At 38.8% G+C, this 17537-nt stretch overlaps 1 protein-coding gene across 1 annotated transcript; it reads right to left on the minus strand.

Moving 5' to 3' along the window:
* Positions 1-4380: 4380 nt before the first annotated feature.
* Positions 4381-7093, minus strand: LOC126214895 (uncharacterized). The gene is made up of 3 exons (XM_049941539.1): positions 6999-7093; positions 5072-5436; positions 4381-4463 (listed from the first exon to the last, which is right to left on the minus strand). The coding sequence occupies exons 1-3, from the start codon at positions 7091-7093 to the stop codon at positions 4381-4383; spliced, it is 543 nt and encodes a 180-aa protein (XP_049797496.1).
* Positions 7094-17537: the final 10444 nt, after the last annotated feature.

A 17537-nucleotide genomic window follows, 5' to 3' on the forward strand; every position in this document is an offset into this window, starting at 1 on the left:
CGTGCAGCCCGCCTCCAGTGGTGTCGCGACAGGCGTGAATGGAGGGACGAATGGAGACGTGTCGTCTTCAGCGATGAGAGTCGCTTCTGCCTTGGTGCCAATGATGGTCGTATGCGTGTTTGGCGCCGTGCAGGTGAGCGCCACAATCAGGACTGCATACGACCGAGGCACACAGGGCCAACACGCGGCATCATGGTGTGGGGAGCGATCCCCTACACTGGCCGTACACCACTGGTGATCGTCGAGGGGACACTGAATAGTGCACGGTACATCCAAACCGTCATCGAACCCATCGTTCTACCATTCCTAGACAGGCAAGGGAACTTTCTATTCCAACAGGACAATGCACGTCCGCATGTATCCCGTGCCACCCAACGTGCTCTAGAAGGTGTAAGTCAACTACCCTGGCCAGCAAGATCTCCGGATCTGTCCCCCATTGAGCATGTTTGGGACTGGATGAAGCGTCGTCTCACGCGGTCTGCACGTCCAGCACGAACGCTGGTCCAACTGAGGCGCCAGGTGGAAATGGCATGGCAAGCCGTTCCACAGGACTACATCCAGCATCTCTACGATCGTCTCCATGGGAGAATAGCAGCCTGCATTGCTGCGAAAGGTGGATATACACTGTACTAGTGCCGACATTGTGCATGCTCTGTTGCCTGTGTCTATGTGCCTGTGGTTCTGTCAGTGTGATCATGTGATGTATCTGACCCCAGGAATGTGTCAATAAAGTTTCCCCTTCCTGGGACAATGAATTCACGGTGTTCTTATTTCAATTTCCAGGAGTGTATAATCTATCTGAAACCTGTCAGTATCTCCAGGATTCTTCCATGTATACAGCCTTCTTTCTTGATTCTTGAACCATGTGTTAGCTATGATTAGGCTATGCTCTGTGCAGAATTCTACCAGACGGCTTCCTCTTTCATTTCTTAGCCCGAATCCATATTCACCTACTATGTTTCCATCTCTCCCTTTTCCTACTCTCGACTATTAAATTTTCGTCTCCCTTCACTATCTGAATAATTTCTTTTATCTCGTCATACATTTCATCAATCTCTTCGTCATCTGCAGAGCTAGTTGGCATATAAACTTGTACTACTGTAGAAGGCATGGACTGCTTGTCTATCTTGGCCTCATTAATGAGTTCAATATGCTGTTTGTAGTAGCTTACCCGCACTCCTATTTTTTATTCATTATTAAACCTACTCCTGCATTACCTCTATTTGATTTTGTATTTATAATCATGTATTCACCTGACCAGAAGTCTTGTTCCTCCTGCCACCTAACTTCAGTAATTCCCACTATATCTAACATTAACCTATCCATATCCCCTTTTAAATTTTCTAACCTACCTGCCCGATTAAGGGATCTGACATTCCACGTTCCAATTCGTAGAACGACAGTTTTCTATCTCCTGATAAATACGTCCTCTTGAGTAATCACCGCCTGGAGATCCGAATGGGGGACTATTTTACCTCCGGAATATTTTACCCAAGAGGACGCCATCATCATTTAACCATACAGTAAAGCTGAATGCCCACGGGAAAAATTACGGCTGTAGTTTCCCTTGCTTTCAGCCGTTCGCAGTACCAGCACAGCAAGGCCGTTTTGGTTAGTGTTACAAGGCCAGATCAGTCAATCATCGACAGTGTTGCCCCTGCAACTACTGAAAAGGCTGCTGCCCCTCCTCAGGAACAACACATTTGTCTGGCCTCTCAACAGATACCCTTACGTTGTGGTTGCACCTACGGTACGGCCATCTGTATCGCTGAGGCACGCAAGCCTCCCCACCAACGGCAGTATCCATAGACTCAGAGAATTACGAAGCTGTCATCATTTCATACTATATCAGGATACTGAACATATTTGCACTTTATTTCTTCGTCAGACACTAGAGTATTTCTTATGTTTCGTATACAGTCCTCAGTTGTTTTCCTTGTGCGTAAATTTCTGTGATTAAGGCGATTCTTTCATTTAAAGTCGTCCATTGCTCTCCGACTGATTGCTGTGGTATTACTACTTGTACTACAGATATAATCAATGAATTTTACACATGTCGTTCTTCCTAGTATTTTAGTATGCCAATTCTTTGCACATCGATGAAAATATCTTTATTTGTTGTTATTGAACTGCTCTGAACATGTCGTACTTCACTCTTACGTGTCACATCAAGTACTTCTCGTGTTGCGCAAAACGTCTTGGCAGTTATCTTCGTTCTAGATATGTTTGTCTAACTTTTGTCAGTGTCTCTTTAGGAGACATCAAGTCCTCATCAACTGAACTGCCGGCTATGGAATTTGTAATCTCAGTATTTATACAACCAGAAAATTACATACACTATTCATAATCCCTCTCTACATCAATATGTGTTGTTTTCTAACACTAATTAAAATACTTTTGTTACTGTATTCACGAATACCCATGAACGTCGTTCTGTCTTCGCGGATGAGCCTCAGGTTTTGTTCATTAAACCAAATCTTCGTCACTGTGTTTTTCCTAATTCGTATTTTTCTCTAGCTGCTAATATTTGTAGTGCTTATCGCAGTACGCAAGTAATCAGTGAATTCCAAACACATGCAGTTTTCCCCAGGTAGTTCATTATGGCAGGTTTTTTCACACTGAATACAATACTTATAATTCTGTATCCATGATTTGCGCTCAGTATCTATGTAGTGAGCGGATTATAAACACATTCCCCATTATGATGGTGTGTCAGCTCTCTTCACATCGATTAAAAAACCTTTTTATCCGTGTTCAGGAAATGCCCTGAACAGTTTTTTACTTCAGTCTTTCGTCAGTGAGTTGAAGACCTTTTTCTCTTACCCACAAATCTTTCGAACCAGTCTTCCCTGTACGTATCTTTGTCTAACATCTGTCACTAGCGCCTTTAAATGTATCCACTTCTGTTCAATTAGCATGGCGACACAGTATGTACAGACGACACAATTTGAAGCACTTGTGATTATTCCTTAGTATTCCAGAATCACGCGACGGGCCACATTGGTTAATTACTTGGATTTCTCAAATGGTGATGTCCTCTGAACATTTTTGTAGGTCATTCCTTCGTCAATCAGGTGAAGTATTTCATCTGTTTCCAGTAAATTCTTCGTAGTGATTTTTCCTTTACGTATCTTTGTCTAACGTCTCTGATTCTGCACTTTCAAGACGTCCACCAGTGAACAACTGAACTGTCTTCAGTGGTATTTCTTATCGGAAAATGTGTATTAGGTATGAATTTCAAAGACGTGATATTTTCCCTGTGTTTCAGTACTTTACGTACTTTCACATTGAATAACATATCGTTATGGAAGTAATCAGTACCTACGCTAAACATTTTCTACTTCATTCTTTTGTCAGTCAGGTAAAATGTATTTGATCTGTTACCCAAAAATTCCTTTTAGGTTACCTTCATTCTACACATGTTTGTGTAACGTCTCTCATTTTTCCCATTTGATCACATTATCGCTGTTCAACAGACCTTTCTCCTGTGGTTTTCTTATGGAAGTAGCCTTACAAATTTCAAACTCATGTCATGATTTTTTACTGTTTCGGCAACCTATATCTTTGCACATGTACGAACATCATTAACTAGTGTATTGATGAGATCTCTTGAATATATTTTTAATTCTTTCCGTCGTCAGTCAGATGAAGTAATTAGTCTAGTACGCAAAAATTTGATGCTGGTATATTCCTGGAATGCATTTTTCTTTAATTTCTATAATTTTCCCTTTTCAAGCATGCGCTTCACTTAAACTGAACTACCTACTCTGGTGTTTTTCATTGCGGGCCTATTTCCTCATAGAGTTACATATTGATATCATCAATGATTGGGATTTCAGTATCCTACATATTTGCACATTCAAAAAAATACCTTGACTTCCGTAGTCATGAACTTTCCTGAACACTTTTGTAGATGTTTCTTGCTTCAGCCATTTGAAGTATTTCTCATGAGACCAAAATTTCTTTTTCGTGCCTCCTTTGATGGACTACTGCTCTTTATACTGTTGCACGTCTTATCGCAGTACTCATAGACTCAGCGAATTACGAAGCTGTCATCATTTCATACCATATCAGAATACTGAGCATAATTGTGATTTATTTCTTCGTCATTCACTGGAGTATTTCTTATGTTTCTTAAACATTCCGCAGTTTTCTTCCTTGTACGTAAGTTTCTCCGATTACTGTGATTCTCCCATTTAAAGTCATCCACTGCTCTCCAACTGAACTGATTCCTGTGTTATTACTACTTGTACTACAGAGATAATCAATGAATTTTAAACACATGTCGTTCTTCCCAATACTTTAGTATCCCAATTCTTTGCACATCGATGATAATATCTTTATTCGATTGTTGACGAACTGCTCTGAATATTTCGTACTTCACCTTCCTCCTATAAACGTTTGTCTAACTTTCGTCTCTATCGATTTAGCAGACATCCAGTCCTCGTCTACTGAACTGCCTGCTGTGGAATTTGTTCACTCAGTATTTATACAACCAGCAAATTATATTCACTATTTATAATCCCTCATTACATCAATATGTGTTAGCTTCTAACATTAATTAAAATGCGTTTATTACTGTATTTACGAATGTCCATGAACGTTGTTCTATTTCAGTCATTCGCGGATGAGCCTCAGGCTTTCTTCATTAACCCAACTGTTCTTCCTATTTCGTATTTTTCTCTATCTGCTAATAGTTTCCTCTAACTTATCCCTTATAAAGACGTCCACTTCTCTTCATGAGAACCTCCCACTGTGGTATTTCTTTTCGCAGAACGTATATAATCAGTGTGTTTCAAACATATGTTTCAAGAATTTCGCACAGATTGCATTATACCTTAGCATTTCAGAGTTGAACGACTTTCGACTTTCAGTAAAGTACTTGTAATCGTGAACTTTCCTGAACACTTTTGTAGATCATTGTCCTTCAGCCATTTGAAGTATTTCTCTATCTTTCTATCGGTATCTGAATCCCGCTCGAGTTACTGCTGGGTCTGGGTGCTGATGGGTCCTCTACATTTGGTTCGGTCCTCCCACCACTTTTCTTCCTCCACTTGCTGCTAGGTCACACCTCTCCTTTCTATTGATATTCTCACTCCCATTTTCCACCGTGTTCTTGGACGCCCTCTAGGTCTTTTCCCATCCATCTTTAGTTTTTCCATAATTTTGTGGAGTCCCTGCACATGCATCCTCTTAACATGCCCATACCATCTAAATCTCTTTCTTTCAATTTCTTCTCTCATACTTTCTTGTTTGAAGTCCTTTCTAATCTCTACAATCTTTACTCGGTCCTTTCTTGTTTTTCCCTTAACTGCTATGAGAAATTTGATTTCCTCTGCTTGCAGTCTGCTCCAGTCCCTTTCTGTCATTGTCCATGTTTCTCCATCATAGGTGACAATAGGGACGTAATAATTCTTATACATAAGGAGTTTTTCTCTTTCTGAAACTTCATTATTCCAAATTCAAGGTAATATTTCCGTTGATTCCTTTCTCTCTTCCAAATACGATTACTTCACTCTTTATTTATTTTTCATCCATACCTTTTCATTATTTCGTTGCACGCATCAAGCTGTAACTGTACATCTACCTCTTTATCACCCCATATTACCATATCATCTGCAAAAATCATCTTTTTGTCTTTTTCTTTTACTATATCTTTAACTGCCCTATTCATTCCCTCCATCACAACATTAATAAGTGCAAGACATAGAATACTTCCCTGCTTAATTAAGTCCTTGTCTTTTTTCGAAGTATTCAGAGTTCCCCAATGGTGTTCTAATTCTACAATTGTGTCCTCAGTACATTGTCTTTATAACATTAATGTATCCATCTTCTATATCCATCTTCTTCATTTCTTCCCAGAGTCTTTCCCTGTCAACTGTTATATGCCTTTTCTATGTCTATTCAAACCATTATCACCCTTTTGTTATACCCCCAACTTGTTTCCATCAGTTGATGGATAGAAAATATCAGGGCGATCGTGCTTCTTCCTTTCCTGAACCCATGCTGTTCTTCACTCACCTCCTTTTCTGGCTTTTCCCTTATTCAATTTAGTAAAATTCTTTCTAAAATCTTGGCTGTATGACTTATAAGGGTTATTCCTCTGTAGTTTTTAAAAAGTCTTTTATTGCCTTTCTTGAAGATGGGGACAATGTCTCCTGTTCTCCAGTCGTCAGGTACTATTTCTCCACACGCTTGATCGTATTCTATACAGTCACTGCATTCCCACTGGACCTGCTGCTCTTGTCATGTCCACTGATGCTTCATCAGGTCCTGGGGCTTTCCCCTCATTCATCTTCTTCAGAGACCTAACGCAAGAAAGGATTTTCTTTTGGGGTTATCTCCCTTAGCCTTTGGAGTTTCTCCTCCACCACAAGGCAGTGGTTCCCTTCTCATTTAATCCCCAGATAGGAGGATTGCCTTATCTGCCAGCTACGCCGTTCCGAAGTCTTCCTTCTCCGCCGTCGCTGCCATTAGTCTTCACCCGTAACCCCGGGCATGGGTTCCGTGTTATACCCCCCGGGATTGGGTCCCTGCCTGAACTCAGCCATCCTAGCACTCCGGCCTATATGAAGTGTAGGAAGCCCACCCCCGCGACGTGGACGCGCCAGACAGGAATTACCCCAGTGGAGGAATAGGGAAGGGCACCCTACCTCCCTGGAGCCGGGGTAATGATTGTGTATGGTGCCACAATCAACGGTGAAGTATTACTCATGAGATCAAATTTTTTCCTCCCTCCTTTAATGGACCACTGCTGTTCATACTGTTGAATTTCTTATAGCAGTATCCATAGAGTCAGAGAATTAGGAATCTGTCATCATTTCCTACCATATCAGGATACTGACATTTTTGTACTTTATTTCTTCGTTAGTCACTGGAATATTTCTTATGTTTCTTAAACATTCCGTAGTTGCCTTCCTTGTACGTAAGTTTCTCTGATTACTGTGATTCCTGCGTCATCTATTGCTCTTCAACTGAACTGTTTGCTGTGGTATTACTTCACGGGTCGTTCTTCCCAGATTATTAGTATGCCAATTCTTTGCACATTGACAAAAATATCTTTATTTGATAGTTCATGAACTGCTCTGAACATTTCGTACTTCACTCTTATGTGTCACATCAAGTACTTCTCGTGTTCCGCAATATGTCTTGGCAGTTATCTTCTTTCTAGAAATGTTTGTCTAACTTTTGTCACTGACCTTTTAGGAGACATCCACTCCTCATCAACTGAACTGCCTGCTGTTTAATTTGTCCTCTCAGTATTTGTACCAGCAGCAAATTACATACACTATTCATAATCCCTCATTACATCAATATGTGTTGGCTTCTAACATTAATTAAAATACGTTTATCACTGTATTCACAAATACCCATGAACCCTGTTCTATTTCAGTCATTCGCGGATGAGCCTCAGTCTTTCTTCATTAAACCAAATGTACTTCACTGTCTTTTTCCAAGTTCGTATTTTTCTGTAGCTGCTAATATTTTTCTGACTTATCCCATATAAATACGTCCACTCCTCTTCATGAGAACCTCCCACTGTGGTATTTCTTTTCGCGGAACGTATATAATCAGTGTATTTGAAACATATGTTTCAAGAATCTCGCACTGATTGCATTATACCTTAGCATTTCAGAGTTGAACGACTATCTACATTGAGTAAAATACTTGTAATCCTGTATTCATGAATTCCCATGACCATTTTTATAGCTCATTCTTTCGTCAATCAGATGAAGTAGTTCTTTGTTTCCCGTAATTATACGCAATGATGTTCCTTGTGCGTATGCTTGTCTAATTTCCATGATTCCGGATTCTTAAATTCGCACTTCTGTTCATTGCAAATGCCCCCAGTTGTAGTCCTTATTCCAGAAGTAATTAGTGAATTCCAAACACATGCAATTTTCCCCAGATATTTCATTATGGCATGTGTTTTCACATTGAATAACATACCTGTAATTCTGTATCCATGATTTGCGCTCAACACTTTTGTACACCGTTCTTTCGTCAGTTATTTGAAGTACTTCCTCTGCTATCTAAAATGGCTTCACAGTTGCCTTCCTTGTACCTTTGTGTTTGTACTTTCTCCGACACTCTAGTTTAAAGAGAGTCAGTGCTCCTCAACTGAACCTCTTGCTGTGCTATTTCTTATTATAATACCTATGGCCTGAGAGAATCCAAACAGATGCGATACTGCTTACATTACAGTTTTTCACATCGATTAAAATAGGTCTGATTGTGTATTACTGAAGCACCTTGAATGTTTTTGTAGCGCATTTTTTCGTTACATGGTAGGAAGCATTTCTTCTGTTTCCCTCAAACTGTTCGCATTGGACTTCCTTGTACGTATGTCTTTCTAACTTCTCTGGTACCCAACTTAAAGACATCGACTGCACTTCAATTGATGTTCTTGTTGTGGTATTTCTCATCGCAGTACGTATGTAATCAGCGGAATATAAACACATGCGATTTTCCCCATTATGATAGTGTGTCAGCTCTTGGCACATAGCCGGCCGGTGTGGCCAAGCGGTTAAAGGCGCTACAGTCTGGAACCGCGTGACCGCTACGGTCGCAGGTTCGAACCCTGCCTTGGGCGTGGATGTGTGTGATGTCCTTATGTTCGTTAGGTTTAAGTAGTTCTAAGTTCTAGGAGATTGATGACCTTATAAGATAAGTCCCATAGTGCTCAGAGCCATTTGAACAATTTTTTCTTGGTACGTAGATTACAAAACCTTTATATCCGTGTTCAGGAAATGCCCTGAACATTTTTGTACTACAGTCTTTCGTCAGTGAATTGAAGACCTTCTCTTACCGAGAAATCTTTCGGAGCAGTGTCACCTGTACGTATCTTTCTCTAACATCTGTCACTAGCGCTTTTAAATGTATCTACTCCAGTTCAACTGCTATGGCTACACAGTATGTACAGCCCAGACAATTTGAAATATATGTGATTATTCCTTGGTATTTCAGAATCACACGACTGGCCACATTGGTTAATTACTTGTATTTCTCTAATGATGATGACCTCTGAACATTTTTCTGCGTCATTTCTTCGTCAATCAGGTGCAATAGTTCATCTGTTTCCAGTAAATTTGTCGCAGTGATTTATCCTCTACGTACCTTTGTCTATCGTCTGTGATTCTCCATTTTGAAAACATCCACCACTGTTCAACTGAACTGCCTTCAAAGGTATTTCTTATCGCAAAATGTGTATAAGCTATGAATTTACTACTCGTGATATTTCCCTGTGTTTCAGTACTTTACGTACTTACACGTTAAATAACATATCTTTAGTCAGTATTCTGTAACTGCTCTAATCATTTTGTACTGCTTTCTTTCGTCACTCATATGTCGTATTGTACTGTTCCCCAAAAATTCCCTTTAAGTTTCCTTTATTGTAAAGATGTTTGTGTAACTTCTCTTATTTTTCCAATTTCAACACATTATCGCACTTAAACTGAAGTGTATGCTGTGGTTTTCTTATGGAAGCAGCCTTTCACAATTTCAAACTCATGTCATGTTTCTTAACTATTTCGGTAACCTATGTCTTTGCACATGTACGAACATCTTCATTTAGTGTATTGATGATATAGTTTCAATTGTCTCCTATCGTTTGACTTGTCTCCTTCGTCAGACAGATGAAGTATTTACTCTAGTACCCAAAAATTTGACGCTGGTATATTCGTCGAATTCATTATTCTTTAATTTCTATGTTTTTCTCTTTTCAAGAATGCGCTTCAGTAATCCTGAACTACGTACTCTTATTGTGTGCCTATTTCCTCATACAGTTACAAATTGATGTCATCATTGCTTAGGATATAAGAATCCCACATCTTTGCACATTCAAAAGAATTTCCGTAGTCATGAACATTCCTGAATAGTTCTCTAGATCATTCTTCCCTCAGCCATTTGAAGTATTTCTCATATGACCAAATTTTTTCTTGGTTGCCTCCTTTAATGGACAACTCCTATTCGTACTGCTGTATGTCTTATGACACAGAGAATTACGAAGTTGTCATCATTTCCTATTATATCAGGACACTGAACAGTTGTGCACTTCATTTCTTCGTCAATCACGTAAGTATTTCTTATGTTTCTTGAACATTCTGCAGTTGTACGTACGTTTCTGTGATTGCTGTGATTCTCCCGTTTGAAGCCATCCATTGCTCTTCAACTGAACTATTTTCTGTGGTATTACTTCTTGTACTAGAGATAAACTCAATGAACACATATCGATCTTCCCAGTTTTTTAATATGCCAGTTCTTTGCGTATCGATGAAAGTATCATTATTTGATTATTCATGAACTGCTGTGAACAATTCGTACTTCACTCTATCGTGTCACATCAGATACTTCTCCTGTTCTGCAAAAAGTGTTTGCAGTTTACTTCCTTCCAGAGATTTTTGTCTAATTGTGTCACTGTCGCTCCTTATCAAGTGAACTGACTGCTTTGGAGTTTGTAATCCCAGTATTACACAATCTTCAAATTACATACACTATTCATAATCCTGTAATATGTGATTCTCCCGTTTGAAGCCATCCATTACTCTTCAGCTGAACTATTTTCCTAATGTGTTGTCCTTTCACATTAATTAAAATACCTTTATTACTGTATTCACGAATACCCATGATCGCTGTTTGTTTCAGTCACTCGCGGATTAGCCTCAGTATTTCTTCATTAAACCAACTGTTCTTCACTGTCTTTTTCGTATATAGTATTTTTGTCTGGCTGCTTATATTTTCCTCTGACTTTTCGCTTTTAACTAAATATACCCTTCTTCATGAGATCTGCCCACTGAGGTATCTCTTTTCGCGAAATGTATATAATTAGTGTATTTGAGACAAATGTTTCAAGAATTTCGCACAGTTTGGATTATTCTTTAGCATTTCAGAATTGAACAACTTTCAACCTTGAGTAAAATACTTGTATTTCTGTAATCATGAATTGCCATTAACATTTTTATAATGGTTGTAAAGAATCCGCTTTGATTTCAAGTAGAAACCGGCTGTTGACCTAGGTGTCGACACGGATAAGTACGCCTTTTCGGAACACACTTAAACTACAAACTGACTAAATAGTCATGTGCCAACATTAATACAGAACGCCCAAAGGGGCAAAATGCTCACATAAAACGTAAAATAAACGGTACGTATGTGCCATGTCAATAGCTGTACTTAGCTCAAACGTCAGAAGCGTGCTTCCTCACCCCAGCCAACGTTCGGTGGGCCGCCTGCTCTGAGGTAAACTGTGGCGCCGGTAGCTAGGCTGTGAGAATGTCAGAAAGAAACGCGCATGCGCAAATTGAGAAATCGTCTTCATCCATGTGATTGGCATAAAATGTGTTACGAAAGTGATCCTTTGAGCGGGTCAGCGGCGCAGGCAGTTAATGCGTGTGTATGTATAATGTCCTAGCTCGAGGGCAATTCAATAGAACTTGGATAGGCTGAAGCTATATATGTGGGTAGCAAATTCCACAAATGGTCAAAACCCATGCTCGTAGGACAAACAAAATAGCATTAGCTAGAAACAGGCTACAAATATGGTGGATGAAGAACCCATTTTTCAATAGCTTGGTGTCGGTGACTGTAATTGATGATTACGCTTGGATAAGCGTGTAAGCAACTATATTAAATTTTAGGCGTTATTGAGCGAACAAAGGGTCAAATTAGTATGACAGGCTTTATGTAATTGCGTGAAAGGACGTGCAACGTCGCCATAATCGCTCTTAATATCTCCTGACCGACAGAGGACATTCTGAATAGTGCTGTCAGATATGTAGCACAATAATATGAAAAGAACCTAAAGCTAAATTAGTTATTAAAATCAGATTCTTGAGGTACTGAACAATGCAACTTAATCAAGTGAGGTCTGTGAGCGCACAAAGCGTTCAACAGACAAACTACCTTTATGTTGTAATAACTGTTGACGTGAAAGGTCAAATAATGTAACTGGGTTAATATACATGCGTGAAAGGACGGACAACTTCGGTTACTTCGACCTTATTATCTATTGATCGACAGAGGTCAAAGTGATTAGAGCTATCAGGTGTTACCAAAATGGTATTCAAAGATATGTGTATATTGTGAAGAGACTTACGATGTCACTTCAACGTTTTTTAAAAAGGCTAAGGAATTATTTATTAATTATAGGCCAGAGCTCGGACTTGGTATGAATATGACTAACAACATCCTTGCATCACCGTAATCGACTTGGATAATTATAAGTAAATGGGAATGGCTATTTGGACCATATTAGAAACATTGGAGCTTGTAAGAAGTAAGAATACTGTGAACATGTACAAGAATCACTCATTATAAGGCGTTAAATGAAGAAAAAGCGTGTGTATTGTATTAGTGTGCCCACTTTTGTAAGGGCACCCGTCATAACTTAGATTAAGGTAATCTAGAGCGTCACTGAACGAATTGACCATCCGTGACACCAAGCGACCTAATGAATCTTTCGGCTATGCTCTATGTCCTATGGTAGAATGTGAAGCACTGAGCAGTTGGATAAAACGTTCGAAATTTTATTTTTGTTTTTTTAACTGGGCTTGGTCGTTACGGATTTAGTCATTATCATACCATAGATGTTTCAAAATCACTATTTCATCTAATATGTCTAATTTTACACCCTTAACTTCAGAATGAAGCAGCTCGGTACAGCCTGGGTGATTAGGCGCGTGAGCCATTTGTAGTAGATGTTCAGCGAAGGTGGAATCTCGCGTACCGTCACCACTTCTGGTGAATATGTTCCAGATATCTAGTAGCTGGCGCTCGACCTGTTTGCCCGTTAGAATATTTCGCACAATCATTGCAAGTAGTTTTGTTAACCCCAGACTGAGAAAGTTTATTACCAGCGAATTGTAAAGAGTAGATTAATGTCCTTTTCAAATTATTGTTAGTGGAGAAGGCTACTCTAAATCCATAGGTTTTGAGGAAAGTCCTAATTTGTAACTTATACCGATGAAAGGCACAGATATAAATGACACTGGATCGTCATCGACTGCATCATCTAATGTGGAAGACGTATTATAATTTTTATTCATTTTCTTACTATATATTCGTCTTACTAAGTGTGAATTAACCGTTATTTTTAGCGATATTTTCCAGCGTAACTAATTCCGTTTCTAGCGCGTCCGAGGAAGGGGGATAGCCATGCCACGATGTAGATTTGAACGAAAGAAGGCCATTTTTTGGGCTTGCGGATGTGCAGAGTGACCACGAATAATGTTAGCAGAATATGTATTTTTTCGATGTATATTAAAAGCAATGTGGCTTTCCACTATAGTGAAGGTGAGATCTAAATAATTTAAGGACCCCTAGAGGACTCCATTTCATACGTGGAATTGATGTTTTCATGAAGTTCGTTAAATATTGTAAACTTGTGGTCTATTTCGTTTTGAGTGCCATTAATGACAAAAATTGTATCGTAAACATATCTTGCATAAAATTTGATTTTACTCAAAATCAAAACCTATGCATTACTGGAGAGAAAATTAGATTTTATAGAGTGCAGAATAATTTCATAAACAATACCAGCTAATAGGTTTCAATGATAAAATGTATTTTTAACCCTTTGGATTAGCTAAGTAAATCCCACTAGCTGTTATTCTTTCTGAAGGTGATCAGAACTGTATAGAATCTGATTTTCTGTCTAGTAATGCAGAGATTTTCATTTTGAGTAAAATAAAATTTTATGCAGGTATGTTGTCGATTTAATCTTTGTCATTAATGGCACTCAAAATGATATAGACCACATATTTTCAATATTTAACGAGTTTCATGAAAACATCAATTTCACGTATGAAATTGAATCGTCTACGAGGTCCATCCATTATTTAGACCTCACGTTGACTGTAGTGGAGAGCCACATTGCGTTAATATGTATCAAAAAAATACTTATTATGTTAACATTATTCCTGGTGACTCTGCATATCCGCAATCCCAAAAAATGGCCTTCTTTCATTCAGTCTACATCGTGGCATGGGTATCTCCCTTTTCCCGGAGGCGCTAGAATGGGCATTAGTTACGCTGGAAACCATCGCTTAAAATAACGGTTACAATTCACAGTAAGAAAATAAACGAAAATAACAATACGGCCTCCACGTTAGGTGATGCAGTAGATGACGCACCAATGGCAATTATATCTCTTCCTGTCATGGGTAAAATAAGTTACAAATTAGGACGTTTACTAAAAACCTATGGATTGAGAGTGGCCTTCTCCACTAAAAATAATTTGAAAAAGAATCAAATGTACCCTTTACAATTCGCTGGTAGTAAACTTTCTCAGTCTAGGGTTTACAAAAGTACTTACCGTGACTGTCCGAAATATTATATCGCGCAAACAGGTCGCGCGATAGCTACTATATATAAGGATCATATTATCACAAGAAGTGGTAGCGGTACGCGAGGTTCCACCTTCGCTGAACGTCTCGTACAAATGGCTCACGCGCCTATTCCCCCGGCCATAGCGAGCTGCTTAATTTTGAAGTTAAGGGTATGAAATTAGACATATTAGAAGAAATGGAGATTTTTAAACGTCTATGGTATGACACATGCTGCACCCTTATCGATCAACTCCAGTTAAAAATAAAAATAACATGTTTTTTCGAAGGTTTTATACCCATGCTCAGTGCTTCACATTCTACCAAACGACATAGAAGGTAGCCGATGCATTCATGCGGTCGCTTGGTGTCACGGATGGCCAGTACGTGCAGTCGTTCTCTATTTTTCTTTATTCTTAGTTATGACGGCTGCCGTTACACACGTGTGCACACTAATACAATACACATGCTTTTTTCTTTCATTTAAAGCCTTACATGACTGATTCTTGTACATGTTCACAATATTCTCACTTCTTTCAAGCTCCAATATTGCTAATATGATCCAAATAGCCATTCCCACTTATATAGCCAAGTCGAATATGGTGATGCAATGATGATTTTAGTCATATTCATTCCGAGCTCTGGCTTAAAATTAGGAAATAAACCCTTAACCTTTTCTTGGAAAACTGTTTAAGTGACACGGTACGTCTCTTTACCATATACACATAACTTTGCATTTCATTTTGGTAACAGTTCATAACACTCACTCTCTGTCGGTCTGTAGATAATAAGGGCGATGACAGCGACGTTCCTTTCACAAATGTATATTAAGTCTGTTACATTATTTGACCTTTCACGTCAATAGCTATTAGAACATAAAGGTAATTTGTCTGTTGAACACCATATGCCTTCAAAGACCTCACTATATTAAACTTCCTGGTTCAGTAACTCAAGTACCTGATTTTAAGAAACTAGTTTAGCTTTAGGTTCTTTTCACACCGTTTTGCTACATATCCGATAGCACTATTCAAAATGACTTCGGCCGGCCATTAGATATTAAAAGCAATGAAGGCGACGTTACACGTCCTTTCACGCAATTGCGTTAAGACTGTTATACTAATTTGACCCTTTTCTAGTCAATAGCGCTTAGAAAATAAAATAGTAACTTTACACGCTTATCCATGCGTAGTCATCAAATACCATCACTGACCCCATTTAATTGATAAATGGGTTATTCATCCCACATATTTTTAGCGTGCTTCTAGCTGATGGTATTTTGTCTGTCCTGTGTGCATGCGTTTTGCCCATCCGTGAAATTTGCTATCCCACGTACATAGTTTCAGGCTATACTCGTTCTATAGTTCTATAAACTTGCACTCGAGCTAGGAAATAATACATACTCACGCATTAAATTGCTGCACGTTTGACCCGGTCATCGGATCACTTTCGTAACACATTTTATGCCAATCACATTGAAGAAGACGATTTCTCAATTTGCGCATGCGCGTTTCTTTCTGGAATTCTCACAGCCCAGCTGCCGGCACCACCTCAGTTTACCTCCGATTTCTATTTCCAATCGAGGCGGATTCTTTATAATCATTAAGTTATTCACGATTGCTGACGCACTGCAATGTTAAAAGTTCTCAACATTTTTATACCTCATTCTTTCGTCACTCAGTTGAAGTAGTTCTTTGAACCCGTAGTTCTTCGCAATGATGTTCCTTGTACGTTTGCTTGTCTAATTTCCCTGATTCCCGTTTTTGAAATACCTACTCCTATTCATTGCATCTGCACCCTTTTATAGTGCAGCGCGCATGTTATGAGTGAATTCCTAACACATGCAATTTTTTCCGGTATTTCAGTATGGCAGGTGTATTTACACTGATTAAAATACCTATAATTGTGTATCCATGATTTGCGATCAATATTTTTCTATACCATTGTTTCATCAGTCATCTGAAGTACTTCCTCTGCTGTCCAAAATGCCTTCACAGTTGTCATCCTTGTACCTCATTGCTTCTACTTACCCCCACTCCCAAGATTAAAGAGAGTCACTACCCTTCAACTGAACTGAATTACTTGTATTTCTGTAATAATGATTTCCTCTGACCATTTTTGTAGGTCATTCCTTCGTCAATCAGATGAAGTAGCTCATCTGTTCCCGATAAATTTTTCGCAGTAATGTTCCCGCCATGTATGTTTGTCTAACGCCTCTGATTCACCAATTTGAAAACAACCACCCCTGTTCGACTGAACTGCCTTCAGCAGTATTTCTTATTGGGAGATATGAATAAGCTATGAATTTCAAACACGTGATATTTTCCCTGTTGTACAGTACTTTACATACCTACACATTGAATAACATATCTTTATGGCAGTAATCAGTAACTACCCTAAACATGTTGTAATTAATTCTTTCGTCAGACACATGTAGTATTTATTCTGTTGCCCAAAAATTCCTTTTATGTCATCTTCATTGTAGAGAATTTTTTTGTAACTTCTCTCATTCTTCGCATTTGAACACATTATCGTTGTTCAGCCTAACTCTCTCCTGTGGTTTTCTTATGGAAGCAGCCAATTTCAAACTCATGTCATGTTTCTTAACTGTTTCGGTAAACTGTATCTATGCACATGTACGGACATCTTTAAGTTGTTTATTGATGATATCGCCTGAATATATTTGTAATTTTTCCGTCGTCAGATGAAGTAATTACCCTAGTACCCAAAAATTTGACGCTAGTGTATTCCTCGATTGCATTTTCCATATTCAACAATGGGTATCAGTGAAACTCAACTACCTACTGTAGTACTTTTTATTGGGTGCCTATTTCCTCATATACAAACTGATGTCTTCATTGCTTAGGATTTCAGTAACCCATATCTTTGCACATTCAAAAGAATAGCTTCATTTCCGTAGTCTTGAACCTTCCTGAACACTCCTGCAGATCATTCTTCCGTCAGTCATTTGAAGTATTTCTCATGACACCAAGCTTTTTTGCTTGCCTCCTTTAGTGGACCACTGTTCTTCATACTGTTGAGCGTCTTATCCCCAATATCCATAGACTCAGAGAATTACGAAGATGTCATCATTTCCTATTACATCGGGGTAACAGAAACTTTTTGGCACTTTATTTCTTCGTCAGTCCCATGGAGTATTTCATATGTTACTTAAACATTCCGCAGTTGTGTTCCTTGTACGTAAGTTTCTCTGATTAC

This window comes from Schistocerca nitens, chromosome 12 (assembly GCF_023898315.1).
Source record: "Schistocerca nitens isolate TAMUIC-IGC-003100 chromosome 12, iqSchNite1.1, whole genome shotgun sequence".
Taxonomy (NCBI): Eukaryota; Metazoa; Arthropoda; class Insecta; order Orthoptera; family Acrididae; genus Schistocerca; species Schistocerca nitens.

Coding starts and splice junctions, on each gene's coding strand:
- LOC126214895 (XM_049941539.1), bottom strand. CDS start 7,093: ATGTTCAGAGCAGTTCATGAACTATCAAATAAAGATATTTTTGTCAAT. Junction 5,437..6,998: donor TGGGAAGAACGACCCGTGAA/GTAATACCACAG, acceptor AGTTTCAGAAAG/AGAAAAACTCCTTATGTATA. Junction 4,464..5,071: donor AATATCAATAGAAAGGAGAG/GTGTGACCTAGC, acceptor CAAATTCCACAG/CAGGCAGTTCAGTAGACGAG.